General features: G+C 36.3%; 1 protein-coding gene across 1 annotated transcript in view; it reads right to left on the bottom strand.

The window, feature by feature from the left end:
• Positions 1–1,084: 1,084 nt before the first annotated feature.
• The window catches only part of LOC137403545 (caspase-6-like), a 37,270-nt gene continuing 19,771 nt past the window's right edge, over positions 1,085–18,583 (bottom strand). Inside the window, exons 6-10 of the mRNA XM_068089490.1 lie at positions 8,336–8,532; positions 6,229–6,325; positions 5,797–6,006; positions 3,425–3,609; positions 1,085–1,852 (exon numbers count right to left, since the gene is read on the bottom strand). Of these exons, the coding sequence (XP_067945591.1) occupies positions 1,754–1,852; positions 3,425–3,609; positions 5,797–6,006; positions 6,229–6,325; positions 8,336–8,532 (788 nt within the window). The 3' untranslated portion in view covers positions 1,085–1,753. The remainder of the gene's footprint in view (positions 1,853–3,424; positions 3,610–5,796; positions 6,007–6,228; positions 6,326–8,335; positions 8,533–18,583) is intronic.

Genomic DNA, 18,583 nt, shown 5'->3' with positions numbered 1-18,583 from the left:
GACAAAGTAACTAGGCCAGAGAAAGAGCAAGTCTAGCAGACATGTAAGTGGCAAGCTCCAAGGCCCTCTAGAGTTTTCCACCACATGTGACATTAGCAGTAACTGGTGAGCTACAGCTATTGAGGCCTCCAGAGAGCAGGGCTCGACTTTTCCAAGAGCCATCTAGAGAACACGTGAAAACCTAATTTGGGCAACAATGAAATGGCTATAACTAGACTAGTCAAGTATGATGACAATGAACATGTTTTGCCTGCTAACAAGTCACATGCATGAACCAGACAAAGAGTTGGCCGAAAATCATTTACATGTAAGAGGATTTCGGCAAATAATTGCTGTGGACCTGCGCTGCTCCCATAACCACTTCAAAGGATGGCAACACTAGGATTCTAGTTTTGACTGTTCTTTTAATTAGCTAGAGCGATGCTATTCCGATATTAGATGGCAAAGCTGATACAGTGTCTTACGCGGTGGATGAGCAAATTTTTGCATATTTTGGCATACCAGACCATTAGTGATACATTCTGATCAGACTCCAATTATAAGTGGGCTCTCTCAAGCTTACTGTGATTTATGGAGATGTGACAAGACCAATGCATCCATTGCAAAAGGATTCCTAAGGTGATGTGATCGCACCATTGAAAACTTCCTGAGGGCCCTGCTTGCACAGCAACTCAACCTATACTAGTGAGACAGGCTTCTGCCACAGGTCAGTCATTAAAATCACACATTTTCATGTTATTAAAGAACCCATCCATTTGATAATGATGGGTTGGGAAGTCCAGCTAGACTGAACATTCATTGCTCAAGAAGGCACAAGAATGCACTGATGGGTGTAAAAGTACAACTATAGGAATGACTCTAGATAGCAGCTAAGCTGCTCAGAACCTGTCAGAACCAGTAGTCCAATGGCAAAGAAAAAACCAGAAACTATCCTGCTTTGCAATATAGCGGGACAAAAATTATTTTACAAAAGAAAAGAGGCCACATTGCAGGCTACGTATATCAGTTCCTACCTTATTTGAGTAAAACACTCACTTCAAACTTATGATATGAACTTATAACAGAACATCAACGGAATATCACAAATGGGCCAATCGTAAACTTTATTGGCTACTTATCATTCATCATACATGTTTACTTTTTCAACAGAAAGATAAATTAATATATGGAACAATTGCAAACCCCTTGAGACCACACTCGGAAAATTGTAAAGTTTTGTACAATATCAACATACTGATGCGTGAGCAGCTATGCTTGCGTGATAAATCATTTTTGTACACACGTAAAATTTGTTACAAAAAAATCGGTAGCAATGATATTATAATAAAGCTTACTCATTGTTACAACAATTAAGTAATTCACCAATAGCAAAAAGGCAGTAGACAATGGCCATAGAACTCAGTTAAAACTGATATTAAATTACTACGAAGGACTATAGGCGTAGTCCAGCATCTCATCATAATAGATCATAAACTTATATAATACTCTGCAGTGTAAGAGGTAAACATAAAACTATGAACATACAATCTGAATCAGTTCCCCTGCTCACTAAATAAAGCTATAGTACAAATCAAACAACAATGAGGTGCATTATAAATATTAAAAAATTCTTTGCGAAAAAACTTCAAAAAAAGTAAAATAAGAATGCTAGTAATGTAGGCCAGAAAGAAAAACAACTTGCAGCACATGAGATGTATTTGCACACGCTTATTAAACTTGTCTATTTACATCAGTGAAGAAGAATATATGGAGGCTATCTTTCACATGGCAAAACTGGTGGTACCAAGTAGAATTTCTTTCTCAATGTGGATTGAAAGACAGGCATCTGAACGACTCTTACTTTTTCATTCCTCTATAAAAGTAATCACATAGTTTGAGTGGGACTGCCTAGAACCTTCAATAGTGAGGTCACGACCTCAGTTGGCAATACCAACAATTTTCATCATATATATCCCAAGTCAGCACTTAAGAGCTAATCAGTCAGTTTTTGTAAAAAGAAAGCTGCATTCTCACAATAAACCCAGATGTTAATGAAAGTTATGGTTGATTGAATGAACAAAAACAAAAGGAAACTGGGCAGAATACAGTGTGGTTAGTTGTGTCACAGAAATAACAAATTAAAAAGAATGGCAAGTGATCTGTATGTATGAGATTGCACTAGTAACAACATTACTGACACAAATAGCATTCAGCCTCAAAGCAACAAATATGCAAACTGTAGACCATGTACTATACAACAGCCGAATGAAAACGTGCCTCCACGCTAAACCTTTCTTTTCAGGCAGACATTCATGAGAGCTGGGAGATATGAAAAACGTAACAAGTGAGCAGATTGGCAACAGATTGGAAAAAGTCCCATGTTTTATTTACTATCAATAGCAACTATTAAATGACACTTCAGCTGTGGCTTCCCGTGAACTAGCAGGGTGCAGTAAATGGCCATAAGAAATGAGATGTATCCATCACGATTTATGCTGTCTGCTGAGTGATTATGTCAATCTCTATGTTTTTGCGGGAGTTTTAGCAATGTCAGTAGATTTCTAACATTTGACAACTGATATTATATAATTTTTTCAGCAGTTTGAAAGTGGACTTTCCATCAAAAACGTTTTTATAGTGTGAGAATGGCTTTGAAAGCCGTACACAAAGTCTAGTTACCATGACAACTGATTTGCTTACTGATAATCACAAGTTTTTGGCTCATCATATATATACATGCCATATACCGTACTTTTCGGACTATTAGACAGTGCGCCTTTAAGCGGTGAAAGAAAAAACGAAACAATGTCTCACGGAACAGTGTCTAACGGCACTGTTCCGTTTTAAACAGCAAAGTTGCTGCCGTGTTAAAAAGCACCATCCTGAGTTCTGCGGCCTATACAAAGGTACGGCCTATGTATTGTTTTATTATCGTTTTTGGAAAATAAAGCAGATTCGGCTTATATAGGGGTGGGGATTATAGTCCAAAATTACGGTATATATCTTCCATGGATTAACATGCAACAAAAAGGTTCTTAAATAACAGTAATGAACTTCAGTAATGTTTGAAAATAGATTATAACATAGCCTTAGCTTTTGAAAATACCTCATTTGGTTCACAGGAACTTCTCTTACATGAAGCTAACATTAAAATGACCTTTAGTTCAGCATCTGAAGTGAACAGAACACCAACTCAAGAGACAAAATAAACACAGTATAACTGGTAGCGAAGCAGTCTCGCATTTCAACAAATGACTCCGACACAATGTTGATGGCTTATGTTGGATGACTGCTGACAGGTGCTGACAGCGGTTGTTAAAGCAAATGAAAAGCATGATACTATAAATAATACTAATACAGTTATTAAGTCTGAACAAACTTTATTATAAACCTTCAAACTAATAACTGTATAAGCAGTACTGCTAGCAAAGACAATAATAGCTACCTTGCTGCTGTCGGCAGAGACAGCGCTGCCCTTCTTTGAGGATACCTTATTCTGTACTTCCGTGAGGATGTCTACTAAGTGGCTGCTAAAGTACTTGTCTGTCTTGTGACACTCCTCCAGCTCTTTGATGAGTATATCAATAAACCATGAACCATAGCGTTCTTTGCCTCGGTACGAGCGATACCCTTGACAAGTGAAAGAAGAACTTAGCTAAAAACAAGGCCAACTGTTTACCGGAAACTAAATGACAATTTTATAAATGAAATCTCAGCTGAAGTGTATTGCGTCTGCAAACTATTGAATTTATTTCAATGCCGTAACGAGACGTTCAAATATATGTTAGTTACCTGAACTAATTCAGTTGATGGCCATGTCTACTAAAAACTTGTACAATTGTTTTTAGGTAAATACAAGCATAACTGAATTGTAGCTTTATGTAAGTGAAACATTTTTACTGAGCACACAGAAAAACAAAACAACTATATAAAATAACACTAAGCTTGAAAAGCGTTGCTAAAAAGATGCTGCATCATCAACTAGTACTTTACAATCAAAGTAAAATTCAAGTCAACAATCGGAAACCCACCTACAGCAGTAGATGAATGCGCAGAACACTCGCAACTGCCAATTATTCTTGATGAATTCAGGTGGTATATTGTTACTATTACTGTTAGTTCTAATCATTAAACCAGTCAAGATACTCAAGCGGTTTAATATATATACATGTATATATATATATATATATACTGAACTTGATATGTAGCAACACCCTAGCATCTGATCCGTGTATCATATGTACGAATATATATATATATATATATATATACAGTGAAACATGGATAACTCGCCCTCGGATATAGCGAACACATGGTTAACTCGAATGGATTTGCTTGGTCCGTTCCCACGCAATGATAAATGGCTCTATATAACTCGAACTCAACACTGTTAATTCGAACTGTTTTTTGCCCAACGGCTACCGAAACGGTTGCTATCGCTTTAGAAAATCACTTTATTCCAAGCCATAGAGGTAAACCTCAACTTTTCGTAATTCATAAGTGTCGTTATTACCTCCATCGGCAAAATATTTTTGTCAACGATTTTTCTAAAGGTTTGGTGAAATTTGATTTATACTGCTATACGATGAATAGCACGGGCTAGCCGGGTCACGCGCGCAAGGATTTTCGCCACGCACATACAAAACAAAAACAGCATGTTGTTTTTGTTTGGTATTTGTGTGGCGAAAATCCTTGAGTGCGTGACCCGGCTAGCATGAATAGTTGGCTAGATGAATAGTTTTCCGACGTTGATGCCGTGTTGAATCAACGTCGGAATGTTGAAAGTTTAAAACGTCTTAAAAATTGTTGTAATTAAACGTATACATTGTCTTAGCTAAAAAAACTATTCATCGTTTGACCTAAACACAGAATACGTGTGTACATTCAATAAGTATCCATTCAAAAAGCGTGAGTGATATACAATGTACCGTAAAACCTCGTAAAACTTTTAATTGAACTGCCTTGGAGTGTTGCTCTTAACGAATCCCAGGTAAAGTAAGGTAATCTTTGCATAAACTTCAAGAAAAATCGGCAAAATTGATCGTGGGTAAAACGCTAAAAAAAAGATGTCTTTTCTTTTGAGCATTTCACCAACGATCAAGTTTTGCCAATGTCAATCTAAAAAACGTCCTGGCAATAACATCACCTCAAACAACAAACCAATCTCAAGTGATAGAAAAATCTCTATACTTTTTGATAAACATTTTAAACTTTACATTAGAAGCATTTAATTTGAAACAAGCCATTTGTGCTTTTGATTTATATCATAGTTTGTATATGTACATGTATCTACTAATAAATAAGTAAATACATGGACTTGTGACTGTGCTCTGATAACTTGAACGCTCTGATAACTCAAACACTTTCGCTCGGTCCCGTGAAGTTTGCGTTATCCATGTTTCACTATATATATATATACTTGATATGGAGTGACACCCTAGCATCCGATCCGTGTATTGTATGTACGAATATATATATACGCATAGGAATTTCATTGAACACACTTGAATGAATCAATATTAATAATATTATTCTGATGGGTAGAATGAAACCGAGACAAACTTAAACTAAAAATGGAAGACAGCACGGAGCAGCAATCAAGTTGCGTCAAAGAGAGTATCAATGTTGTGGTGGTGATAAGGAGACATGCAATAAGTAAGCATGACACATAGGCGCATAGACATATAGACACATAAGCATTAAGCACTACGCTAATAGACAGAGCATATACCTTGGCATATGAAGTTGAACCATTGCTAAAGGAATCGGGTACATTCATACTAAAACTCATTTATCAACTGCCTTTCATATTCGTACCATGAATGGTGGCAAAGGCAACTAGTGTATCAGCTGCGTCAGGCACCGTCACCGTCATAGCGCCGTCTGCTTCAACCTCCTCTTCATTAGCAGCTCCATTTAGCTCATCTGGTTGCTGGATTGTATCTCTGTCAGCATCGGCAGCGACAGCTTCACCGGTGTTGTCCTTTTCTCCCTGACACGCCTGAATGACAAACACCTTTGGGCACCCTGTCATAAAACAAGTAAGGCTCATTTGATTTGGTCATATCGTATAAAGAACTTATACTAAGAATATATCAAAAGAAGGATAAGAAAGATTCTCTTGAGAAGTTGTTAAAATGCTTTGACAGGCATGATATGTTCAGATGACAACAAATGTCTTAGTTTGCATACAGGATGTCCTCGGCGAACTCAAAAGAGAAATGTTAACACCAGTTTAAGCGCATGTACCTCTCAGACACTTGCGAAACTTGCTAGTAATCTCTTCCATAGATATGACACTCTCATCTGCTTGTTCAACCTTCGTATAGTATGACTTTACACCACCCTGCCGAGCAGACAATCAACATCTTCATTATCTTAGCACTAAATATTTGAAGTCAGGGTAAACCATGAGTAAAAGGCTAAACCATTAAAGGTTGACTTGCAACAAAATTCACATTACAGTTATTTGGTATCAAGAGATTCACCATGTCTTACTCTGCTGTGTTGTGGGTGCCAAATATGTGGAAATGTGATTACAAGCTCTTGAAAGCTCAGAAACGAACGGTTGATCGCAGACATCACGAAACCGCCGTAGATCGGAATCAGTATATTTCTCTGACGTAGTCATTAATTTGGTTATTGTTTTGTCCATGATGTTCTCACGTAAATTGAAAGGCTCAATATAAAACTTCTCGTAGCACTAGTTTATGGCAAACACTTCGGGTTTTACCGAAGACCCGGTATCAAATAGAGATGCTCACTACTTTACAGTTTTGTTTCGGCTTTGTCTAATCGTTTAGTCGTAATCTGATCACGTGACCCAATACTTCGCGAATAATTTCTGCAGCATTTTTCGATTATCACAGGTGACCAACAGACTCATCATGATTATCAGACAATGATATGTACTCCTTCGAGCTAAGGCTAAAAATTAAACAAATTTTTATGGTAGGTTATAAGATATCAGTGCTGAAAGTGACATCATTACGATAAAATAGACGCGTAAGAACAATAGACATGGTTTTATTGAATGCGTGAAGTATATTTGTGGAAATATTTCGACGAATGAGGTTGCATGAAAGTGTAAACAGGAGCCATCTTGTACAACTACATCCCCTTTGAGCCATTTTGGAAAGAGATTCTAATCTACGGCGGTTTTGTGATGGCTGTGATTAACTGTTCGTTTTTGAGATTTTAAGAGCTTGTAATCACATTTCCACATATTTTGCACCTACAACGCAGCAGAGTAAGACATGGTAAATCTTTTGATGTCAAATAACTGTAATGTGAATTTTGTTGCAAGTCAACCTTTAAGTAACCACATGGGGCATGTATTTCAGTGAGCACACAAAAATAAATAAAATTGATCAGCTTCAAACTCCAAGGTCTTGTTAGGCTGTGTCCAAGTGTAACAATCTGTTAACATCCTGTTAAGGTATAACAATCTGTTAACATCATGTTAAAGTACAAAAAATATGTTAACATCATGGTAAGGTGTAACAATCTGTTAACATCATGTTAAGGTGTAACAATCTGTTAACATCATGTTAAAGTATAACAATCTGTTAACATCATGTTAAGGTATAACAATATGTTAACATCATGTTAAGGTATAACAATCTATTAACATCATGTTTAGTAGACTATTGTGTAGAACTACCAAATTTCATGTCATCTGAAGAACATCAGATTTCAGCGTCAGTTTTCCAACATTAGATGATGAATAGAAAGAATTGTTCACAAAACGCTTGTTGCACCTCTTTAAGATGAACTTACCCAAAATTTTAGTAGATTTTTTTCGGAAAGTATCAGTATTTTTATATCATTTGTGATAGTTTTTGATGTTTGAGGTGATCTGACTCATTACTAGGATGCTTTAATATTTAAATCGATAAAATCTTGATCGGGGTTAAAACGCTCATATCGAGAGAAAATTCGATCACGGCGTCTATAATCACCGACACAGTAGAGAAAAACGTGGAACGCTGCACCTTCAACGCGATAGCTGATATTAACTATAGCATTGATAGCAACTAGTGACATCATTTTGCATGTATTTTTCTCTGAGTGTTTTAACCACGATCAAGTTTTGACGATATTATTTTTAAGCATCTTAGCAGTCAGATCACCTCAAACATAGAAAACAATCGCGAAAGATAGAAAACTACTGATACTTGCTAATAAAATCTACAGAAATTTTGTGCAAGTTCATCTTTAAATGCCTTAACAGATCATGATATTTCAAGAGTTAAGTTTTTAATTACTGAAGACTATGTAGTTCACAACTGCGTCAATAATAGGATATCTCTCAAAAGTGCTGGAAACAGTAGAAATGAATGATAAATCCACATACTTTATCCCCGTGGGACATAATGAAGAGGAAGAACCTGTTAAAGTCACTATTTTCAGGGTTCAACATCTCTGCCAGATGATCAAGCTGAGCAAGAAAATCCTCCTTTCTGAGATCACGGGCGCTTGAGATCTCATAGGAGTTGCTAAATGATGCCGATGTGAAAAAGCGAATAATGCGATCTTCATCCTCTAGTGTGCCTATGAAACAACAAGCCAAACAAATTTACACCAGTAATAAAAAGGCAGAAAACGACAATATTAGTTTGCTTTACTGGAAATAATTCGAATTTAATTTAAACTACATGTAATACGAGATCATCTTGAATATGACATGTGATTTTTCATGGCACCTACGCTTGGCTAGGAATATGATTCCATTGTCGTAAGCATGGTTCCCATGTAATCCATGAGCATTCGAAATGAGGGTTTACAATCATATGGCCTATTTGTTGGTAGCTGTTGGTTGTCAGTGTACCCTAGGACACTTATATTTCGCTAGTATTTAGTTTCGTGAGTAGCATACAGAGTAAAATTTCACTGCAACTTAATTTCGCAGCTCTGATGAGTGCGAAAATATAGTGATGTGAAAATAAATGCAGTGGAACAAACATAATTAGATTCCTCAGGTTCAGTTCACCGCAGGCCTGTATTCACTGGTTGCAAGTTGGGGCGGCTAATGTTAGGCGACTAGTTATAAATACCTGAGGGTGTTGAGGGGGATGGTGTAAGCCCCCAACAGGCTTTTCTTATGTAGGGCCTTAGCCGGGCCTCTCGTGTGAAGTTTTAAAAATTTTTTATCGGAAAGTATTAACATTTTTTTATTTTTTGAGATTTGTTTTGTTTTAGGTGATGTGACTGACGAGACGTTTTTAAATTAAAATAGGCAAAACTTGACCGCAGTTAAAATGCTAAAAAAAGACATCTTTTTCTTTTGAGCGTGTTAACAAAGATCAATTTTGCCGATTTTATTTTAAGTTCATACGGAGGTTTCCATGCTTTCGATGGGACATGGCCAAGCGGATGTTTGGTAAAACTTGATATTTTGCAAGCCTTTATAAAGGTCGTTAACAAGAATATTTTGCCACTGATGATGATAATAATGACGCCTAAGAACTACTAAAAGTTGATGTTTGTCTCTATGGCTTGGAATAAAGTGATATTCTACAGCGATAAAAACCGTCTCCATAGCCGTTGGGCAAATAACTTTTCGAATAAATGATGTTGAGGTCGAGTTAGCAGAAGCAATTTATCATAGCGTGGGAACGGACCAAACAAATCCGTTCGAGTTAACCTTGTGTTTGAGATGAAATGTTACATTTTATCCGAGGGCGAGTTATCCGAGTTTGACTGTACTTAGCCGCGGAACGTTCCTAAAAAGTTGGGACGGCTCAGCCGGCCGGCCACCCCACTGAATACGGGCCTGGTTCACCGATAAAAAAAAGTTTCAATTCGAGACTAGTTTGTAATTGTGAACCGCAGGTAGAATAGCGTGGGTGAGGTCGATAATGCAATTTGATCGCTTGCTGCCATTTGTTTCTTGGACTATCAATGAACAAAGCTATATAATTTCGCATTTTCGCTCGTTCGTTATGATAGTTTAGTTTCGCACATGAAATTTTCGCGAGAGGATGACTCCGCGAAAACGTGAAAGTTAGATGAGGCGAATACATAAGTGTCCTAGGGTATGTGTTAAATGCTGTTCAACTTTTACAAGTTGACTCAAACAAAACTTCTCTAAAATTCATAGTACAAGTGAAGGTCAGCATTTGTGCTGCCGTCGAGGTCTCACAGTCGATACAGGAACCACATTTGATTGACTACACAGACATAGTGGATATGGAGATGTTTGTTTTCACAGTACTTGGTAAACACTTGTTATTTCTGAAGAAAAAAATGGCTATGAGAACGTGGAGTGGAATGCGTGTCAAGGAGTGGCTACGCAAAGCCACAAAATTTGTCAGTTTCAGAGCCAATGTATCAGCGTTGTCGATGAACTGCATCAAAAGATTCAAAACGAATATGTTCCTCTGTCAGTAGTGAAAAATATGATGCATTTACGATTAGCCAAGGAAATTGAGTTCCATTGACCATAATCTCGATTTTATTTCAATTATTTCAAGCGTAAACTGGTTTCACGTGAGTTTCTTAACTGAACAACAACAACAGGTTTCTATATAAGCACCTGCAGCCATACCTCAGTTGTCGACCAAATTGTCATACAGAATACTGTTCGACAAGCAATTTGTTCAAACTTTAAAACTAATTCTTTTGTCATAATTAATATAATCAATATAAATAATTTTAATCCATTCCAAGTCTAGAAAACAATTTTTTAAAGCATTCCTTTACTATGTTACACCATGAACTGTATACACGTGCTATAAGAGAGCTAATATAGAACATACAGTGATTAGAATGTACCGTACCGCTGTATCTGTAACAACTCGTACTTATGCTGTTTACCATAGTTTACTCAGTCTTGTTACTGTATATACTGTATATATATACTGTATAGACTGTATATATATACAGTATTTATACAGTATATAGTATATACTGTATATATATACTGTATATATACAGTATATAGTATATATACAGTATATAGTATATACTGTATGTATATATACTGTATATATACTATATACTGTATATAGTATATACTGTATATATACAGTATATAGTATATATACAGTATATAGTATATATACAGTATATAGTATATACTGTATATATACAGTATATACTGTATGTATATATACTGTGTATATACAGTATATACTATATACTGTATATATACTATATACTGTATATATACAGTATATAGTATATACTGTATGTATATATACTGTATATACTGTATATGAGGAATAAAAAGTTGTAGAAACAGACTGTGTGTTTTATTTTCACAAAATATATCAAAGAACTTAATAAAAAGCATTTTGTATGTTTTATTTTTACCATAATGTTTTACCATTTTTTAACACAGACATAAAAACAGCGAAGACTAACCTACGCTAAAGTTATGATTTAAAAACATTTTAATAAGCGAGCACAGTAATGAATCCTAGCAAAGATCTCATGAAAGAAAAAAGAATACAGCAGAAACATCTATTGTCTCCTATTTAAACCAATTGTAACATAACAGAATTAAGTACGGTAAGATATGATCGATATAACAGAGGCATCAGTCTCAATTTCTCGGGTCAAAATCAAATTTGTCGAGATGAGAAGAGTTCGAAAGCCGTGTTAAGACTGTACTTGCATATGGATAACGATCATCAACGAGTAACAGATATTGTGAAAAATATTGGTGTAAATTGGATACAATTCATGAAACCTTTCAGATATTTTTAGGTAACTAAATCTGTTGAAGCGGAAATTGTCTTTTGTTTGATTCCTTTCATAAAAACAAACAATCTTTGCACTTGTCTGTTTTCATTGTTAGTGTTCACATGTAGTTTTCATTGTTAGTGTTCACATGTAGTTTTCATTGTTAGTGTTCACATGTAGTTTTCATTGTTAGTGTTCACATGTAGTTTTCATTGTTAGTGTTCACATGTAGTTTTCATTGTTAGTGTTCACATGTAGTTTTCATTGTTAGTGTTCACATGTAGTTTTCATTGTTAGTGTTCACATGCAGTTTTCATTGTTAGTGTTCACATGTAGTTTTTATTGTTAGTGTTCACATGTAGTTTTCATTGTTAGTGTTCACATGCAGTTTTCATTGTTAGTGTTTACATGTAGTTTTCATTGTTAGTGTTCACATGTAGTTTTTTTCCTTGAGCAAAACTAGCAATGCAGCTAACAGCATAAATTTTAACGCAAATTATTAGTAATCCATATTATCCATATTAGATAATGAATATGTTTATGATAGGACAATAATATTAATAATGATATTATTGATGAAAAATACAGGAAAGATGACATGGCCTCCAAACGATTGAGGCCAATTCTCATTGGTCAATCTATTTGTCAATACGACGACGCGTCATTTGATAGCCTCTGTACTTGCAGTCATCGCAAACATCTGCCCCAAGTGTGGGCAATGCATTTCATCGACTCGTGTAGCCTTTAGGCATAACTCAGGCCACCTTCCATTGCCACAACCGCATGAAGTGATGACCTGACCTTTACACCGACCAGACCTCAAGTTTCGACACACCAAGTAAACAATAAATTAAGCATTTCATGATGCAAGCACTGCTGATACATGCTACTGTAGATTCAAAGCAGTCAACAAGGAAGTTTCTTACAAAACCCGCAGTCGATATTAGCGTTAACCACAAATTCAAATTTTACGTTTTAAAAATAGAAGTAAAATTGTGACATCCTTGGCAGTTTTGATTTTGAGCAATATGTTGACAATTATTCAAAAATTAGATTGGGTTTGTGCATGGCAAAGACACATGTCAAGATTTCATAATCTCACGTGATTGACTATTCGAAGCAGGTGTGTTCAAGAGTATTACAGAGAGATAATAAATTGACTATTTCGCTCAAATTATTTATGCAATGCATAGATAGGAATTGGGAGGAAATGCGTTTCAGGGTAGTCCATAAACTGACAGTGGCCACATAGTAGAGTAAAAGAACAGTACAGGACTTAGAGCATACGAATGCATATAAACTGACAGTGGCCACATAGTAGAGTAAAAGAACAGTACAGGACTTAGAGCATACGAATGCATATAAACCGACAGTGGCCACATAGTAGAGTAAAAGAACAGTGCAGGACTTAGAGCATACGAATGCATATAAACTGACAGTGGCCACATAGTAGAGTAAAAGAACAGTACAGGACTTAGAGCATACGAATGCATATAAACCGACAGTGGCCACATAGTAGAGTAAAAGAACAGTGCAGGACTTAGAGCATACGAATGCATATAAACTGGCAGTGCCGCATAGTAGAGTAAAAGAACAGTGCAGGACTTAGAGCATACGAATGCATATAAAATGAATAGTTACTCTACCACTGACTTACACCAATTAATAAACGAGCAATAAAAAGGTTTTGATTGTCACTTCAGCTTTAAGGTATATTCACTGCACTTCTACGTTTTGAATGAAATCGGAGTTGCTTTCACTCAGAATCGCATTCTGAATGCATTTGATCGTCGCTTCCCTAAATTTGTGCAAAGGCATTTGCTGTGAGAGTACTTGGAAATCATAGAAAGACTCACTGCTGATGAATCTGACCGCGCAGGGTCTTTGCTACGAATACGTTCTACTGCTACTCGCTACTGTTTCTGCTTGAGTTTTTTGCCTGTATATTAATACTAGATATTGCCTGGCATTGCCCGGGTAATAAAAGTCTTTGGACAAAAAACTTATTTTTATCTAATATATACAACATTTACCCTCATAACTTATAAACTCCATATCATGAGAAAAGTGTTTTGTACACTTTCTACGACTTTGGGTTGGTGTTCAATGTCACATGTTTCAATTTCTATTGTGGCCATCCATACCAGTTTTTACTGTGGAAAAATCAATTTAACATAAACTCAAGCGAAACCAAATTTATTATTGCTAACCTTATCAGGCAAATAAACTCAAAAGCTCCAAACTACTGATGTTACAAAACAATGTAGGTAGCAAATGTACTCACTAGTACAGTAGCTTATAAACAACTTTTTTTTAGGTGCAACAATCAGAATTCGTGAAAATTTGGTTGCATATGACCTCTGACAGCATAGAAACCTGTTCACAATCAACCCTAGAAAAAATTAAGACCACCCCCTCAAGTGGTGAAAGATATCTTCATTGCATAGAATCACAGGAAAAGGCGAGTGTGATGAGAGTTAGCCTGTCTTGACAAACTGTTGTTTTTGCGGAGTTGTCCCCCGTCGATCGAAGTGAGCAAAACAACAGCTTGTCACAATACGCGCTGCGCCTGATGCACCAGCTGCACTGAAAGGGAGTTGTTCTCTTCCGTCTAAGCGGCGTGGCTGCGATGTTATGCCGGTCGCTTCATTGGTAATCACAATGGATTTAGTCTAAAAATTTATGTGGAAAAAATACGATTAAAAACGTTTAACCAGAGACTAGTTTCTGCGGTAAACTTTGGTAGAACTTAAGAACTTAGTCAACAACAGCAATTAAATATGTTACTTGTGTGCTCAATCAGTTTTATTTGTATTTTTGTATCAGCCAGTTTTATTTGTTATAAAGTGAATTCAGTTTCATTGCTGACTCATTCATTGTTTTTAGTTAGTTAGATTATAAATAGATAAGTTATATGGATGCCAAAATTCAATTACCATGGCCTCTGCTACAGAAGTTCAACATTAGCCAGATCAGGCCATTACAGTATGACTTTTTGCAACCTCAGTTTCAGTTTAAAGATATGTTCATGTTAACGTTTTCATCTTATTTTTTTCTACATAAATTTTTGGCTAAGTCCGTTATGATTACCAATGGAGCGACCAACATAACATCGCAGCCAAGCCGCATAGACGGAAGAGAACAACTAAGTGCAGTGCGTATTGTGACAAGCTGTTGTTTTGCTCGCTCCGCTCGCTCGACAGGGGACAACACCGCAAAAACAACAGCTTGTCAAGACAGGCTAGAATGAGAGTGTGATGCATTCATGCAAATGAATGATAAGAGCATGTTGATAACATTGGGGTTTGGCCAGTGTCAAAGATTCTCCAATGAGTGCGCAAATCAAAGATAATACAATTGTCCATATATTGTGCAAGTTTATTATCATAGATATACATCATGGTGTAAACACCGAGTGCAGAATGCAAATAGTCGGAAACATTTCTGGAACAAGTGAAAATACTGGGAAAATTCCTTAGTAGCCAAAGGTCAAGTACTAAGAAGACGGGAAGATGCTGTCATAAAACAGCCTGTAAAATGACACAGATATTAAAAACAAAAGTTAGAGAACGACAAAGTATAAGCTAATGTAGTAAGCCTTTTTTTGAAATATATGAGTCAACTCAGATTCATATATTTTGCAATTTTAAATTGAAATGAAGCACAAATAAAGAGTTTTAAAGCAGTTGGAGTTGGCAGAAAGTTCAACATTTTGAGTTAAAATGATTCATACAAAAATGTTGGTCCTTTACCGTTGATCTTTTAAAGTATATCGAAAAATTATGGTTCATTGCGTAGTAGCGATTTCTGCAAACCCTCATGATTATTACATTATATTTATCAACAAAGCCTATAATAATAATTTCTATTCAACAAAGTACTTCCTACTATTATTCTTTTTAAAGGAAGTAAAAAGGACATGTTTAGCTGATCTAGAAATGTGAAAACAGTAAGTGTGTTATTTTATGAGATGAATATATGCCTGAATAAAAACGTAACAGATAGCAGATACGTAAGCGATATAGAATAGAAAACATAACAGATACAGATAGCTGCCAGTTATGGAAAACCCATCACATTTTAGTTTAAGTTTATAACATAAACAAGTTGTACATTGTTGCGATTTTTAAAAGTCTAGCAGCATTCTCATACCTCTTTAAATATTGAAAACCGCAACAGAATTTCATGTAACTCTCTGAAATTAGTGCTCCTCGAATTTTAAGTTGCCCTTTCAGACGTGTGAAGACTGCCTAGTAATATATGTTTTGGCTCAGTGTGACATGACAGCAGGCTTATCAAAACCCACTGCGGTTCGGTTCGATTTGTAGTAAAATTATGAATGCAGAATTGCTGTTTCTATAGCAAGCGCTCAAAGACTGGCAACCTAGCAGATCTATGGCCACATATATCATAAAGGAAATCCTACAAGACGGGTGTGTGAGCCACTGATATATTTTTAGCTAGATGTGTGCGGGACCTAGAGATAATTTGATTGTAAACATTAGGTTGTGGGCCAGTTGACACCCTCAAACATGTTTTCTACCATAAAAATAGATAATTCAGCCTTTCCCTTGGAATCCCAAAAATGACATGTTATCCGTCTACAAAACTGTCTTATAAACTACTGAGTCATGTAAACCTCTTTTCCACGGAAAACCACCAAACAAATATCATTGCCTAATATGAGGAAAATGCTTTTCAAAAGAGCTTCAGGAACACTTGTGGAAGAGGTTTTTCATGGCACACTCGTGGACTTGTGCTAATATAGTTTAGCCCTGATGCAAGTAACAACAGTGATTTCATTGAGTCGTGCTCTGAGAGGTGGAGGAATTTTTGAATTTGTACAAAATTTGCAAGCATAAATCTTTGGTGAAATGCTAAACTTCCGTTATGTTAGCCGTGATACGAGAATCCAGCAAGTCTACCATCTCAATCTACTAAATGAAGTAAACAGAGTAATACCTTAAAGATGCTATGTAAACAGTCATTAGAGTGAACATGTCAAATATCTTAGCTAATGTGGTGCTAGTAAAAAACGATCAACAAAGGCTATTACATTACAAGATGGTATAACAGTGCCAGTAAAGACCAATAAATATTTGCTTAATAATTTAATATACCTGTTGAATGCTACTCTTAAAGGTTGACTTGCAACAAAATTCACATTACAGTTATTTGGTATCAAAAGGTTCACCATGTCTTACTTTGGTGTGTTGTAGGTGCAAAACATGTGGAAATGCGATTACAAGCTCTTAAAAGCTCAAAAATGAACAGTTAATCACCGCTATCACGAAAACGCCGTAGGTTGGAATCAATTTATTTCTTTGACGTAGTCAATCCATTTGGTTATTGTTTTGAGACGTGATGTTATCGTTTATGACAAACACTTCAGGTTTTACTAAAAAGCCGTATCAAATATAGATGCTCGCTACTTTACAGTTTTGTTTTGGCTTGGTCTAATCGTCTAGCCGTAATCTGATCACGTGACCCATACTTCCTGCCAAACAGCGTGAATAATTTTTGCAGCATTTTTCGACTATCACAGGTGACCAGAGGATCATATGCATCAGAAAATATATCATCAGAGGATGATATGCACTCCTTCGAGCTAAGGTTAAAAAATTAAACGAATTTTTACGGTGGGTTTTGAGATATCAGTGCTCAAAATGAAAGCATTACAATGACGATGAAACAGACGCATGAGGACAATAGACATGGTTTTACTGAATGCAAGAAGTATATTTGTGAAAATATTTCGACGAATGAGGCTGCATGAAAGTGTAAACAGAACAAAGTGTAAACTCCCATTTGAGCCGTTTGGAAAGGGATTCCAATCTACGACGTTTTCGTGATATCCAAATTCGTTAGACCGCAATAAATTGCACCAAAATAACATGGCATGGAGTTACAAAGATGACTTGCAGACATCAATAGAGGTGTGTTTTGTATTTCAAAGAGCAGAGGTACTGGGCAAGTTAGAGATATTTCTTTCAAAAAAGTTAGACAACAAAGATGGATGCACTTTTATAACATTTGCCTCGGTCAAGTGTACTAATATTTGGTGGTTTGATCTTAATGATGACATCTTTGGCCAAACAAACAAACCCTGACCAACCAAAAGATGATAACTCAATGACAAAGAAGTATCCATATAAATAGCTTGGTTATTGCTACAAGGAGTGTTCAAGGGTCTGCCGGATGACTTTTTGACTCTGATTAAATTATGCCCTTTTGAGTACCAAGTCATACACAGTGACCTCAATAAAGTATATGTATGTCACCACCTTTAGAGATTGCCACTTTATATGAATGACGAGCAAAGCAGTCGTTATAATAAAGTTGAAGAAATTTGTTACACGGCGTATAAGGCGTTTGACAAAACAGTAAGATAGCGATAACAGATTTTCAATACTAGGAGAGCAAGCATGTGACATGCAGAAATATTAACATCAATGTGGACTACTCTCAGCAAAGCGACGAGCAAATAGCACACAAACAAATAAACGTCTAGGAGTTTTACATTCCTTAGCTTTTTGACAATACATGCATTAAGTAATGTTGCCTGCTGTTATGTGGCCATCATTTAGAGATTGCGAAATTTGAGTACCTTCCAAAGCAATTGCTAGATAAACTGCAAACTTGGAAAGAGTAATGGTGCGTTTACACTGGCCGACACCGACTCCGATTAGGTGCCAATACCCCGACTCAGACAGGTACCTCCGACATTTCACGTATGGGTGCCGACACCGACTCCCACTTTACATTGCAACGATCAAACGATTTTTGTCGGTACCAACAGCCAATCACAGCGTTTCGCCGTTCTGACCTTCACCCGACCACGCGAAGACGATTACACATAAAAATCAACGCGCTTGATGTGGAAAATTATATACTAGTACTACACTACTACTACTGC

This window comes from Watersipora subatra, chromosome 9 (genome assembly GCF_963576615.1).
Source record: "Watersipora subatra chromosome 9, tzWatSuba1.1, whole genome shotgun sequence".
NCBI classification, from domain to species: Eukaryota; Metazoa; Bryozoa; class Gymnolaemata; order Cheilostomatida; family Watersiporidae; genus Watersipora; species Watersipora subatra.
This window is presented reverse-complemented; position numbering and strand designations above follow the sequence as displayed.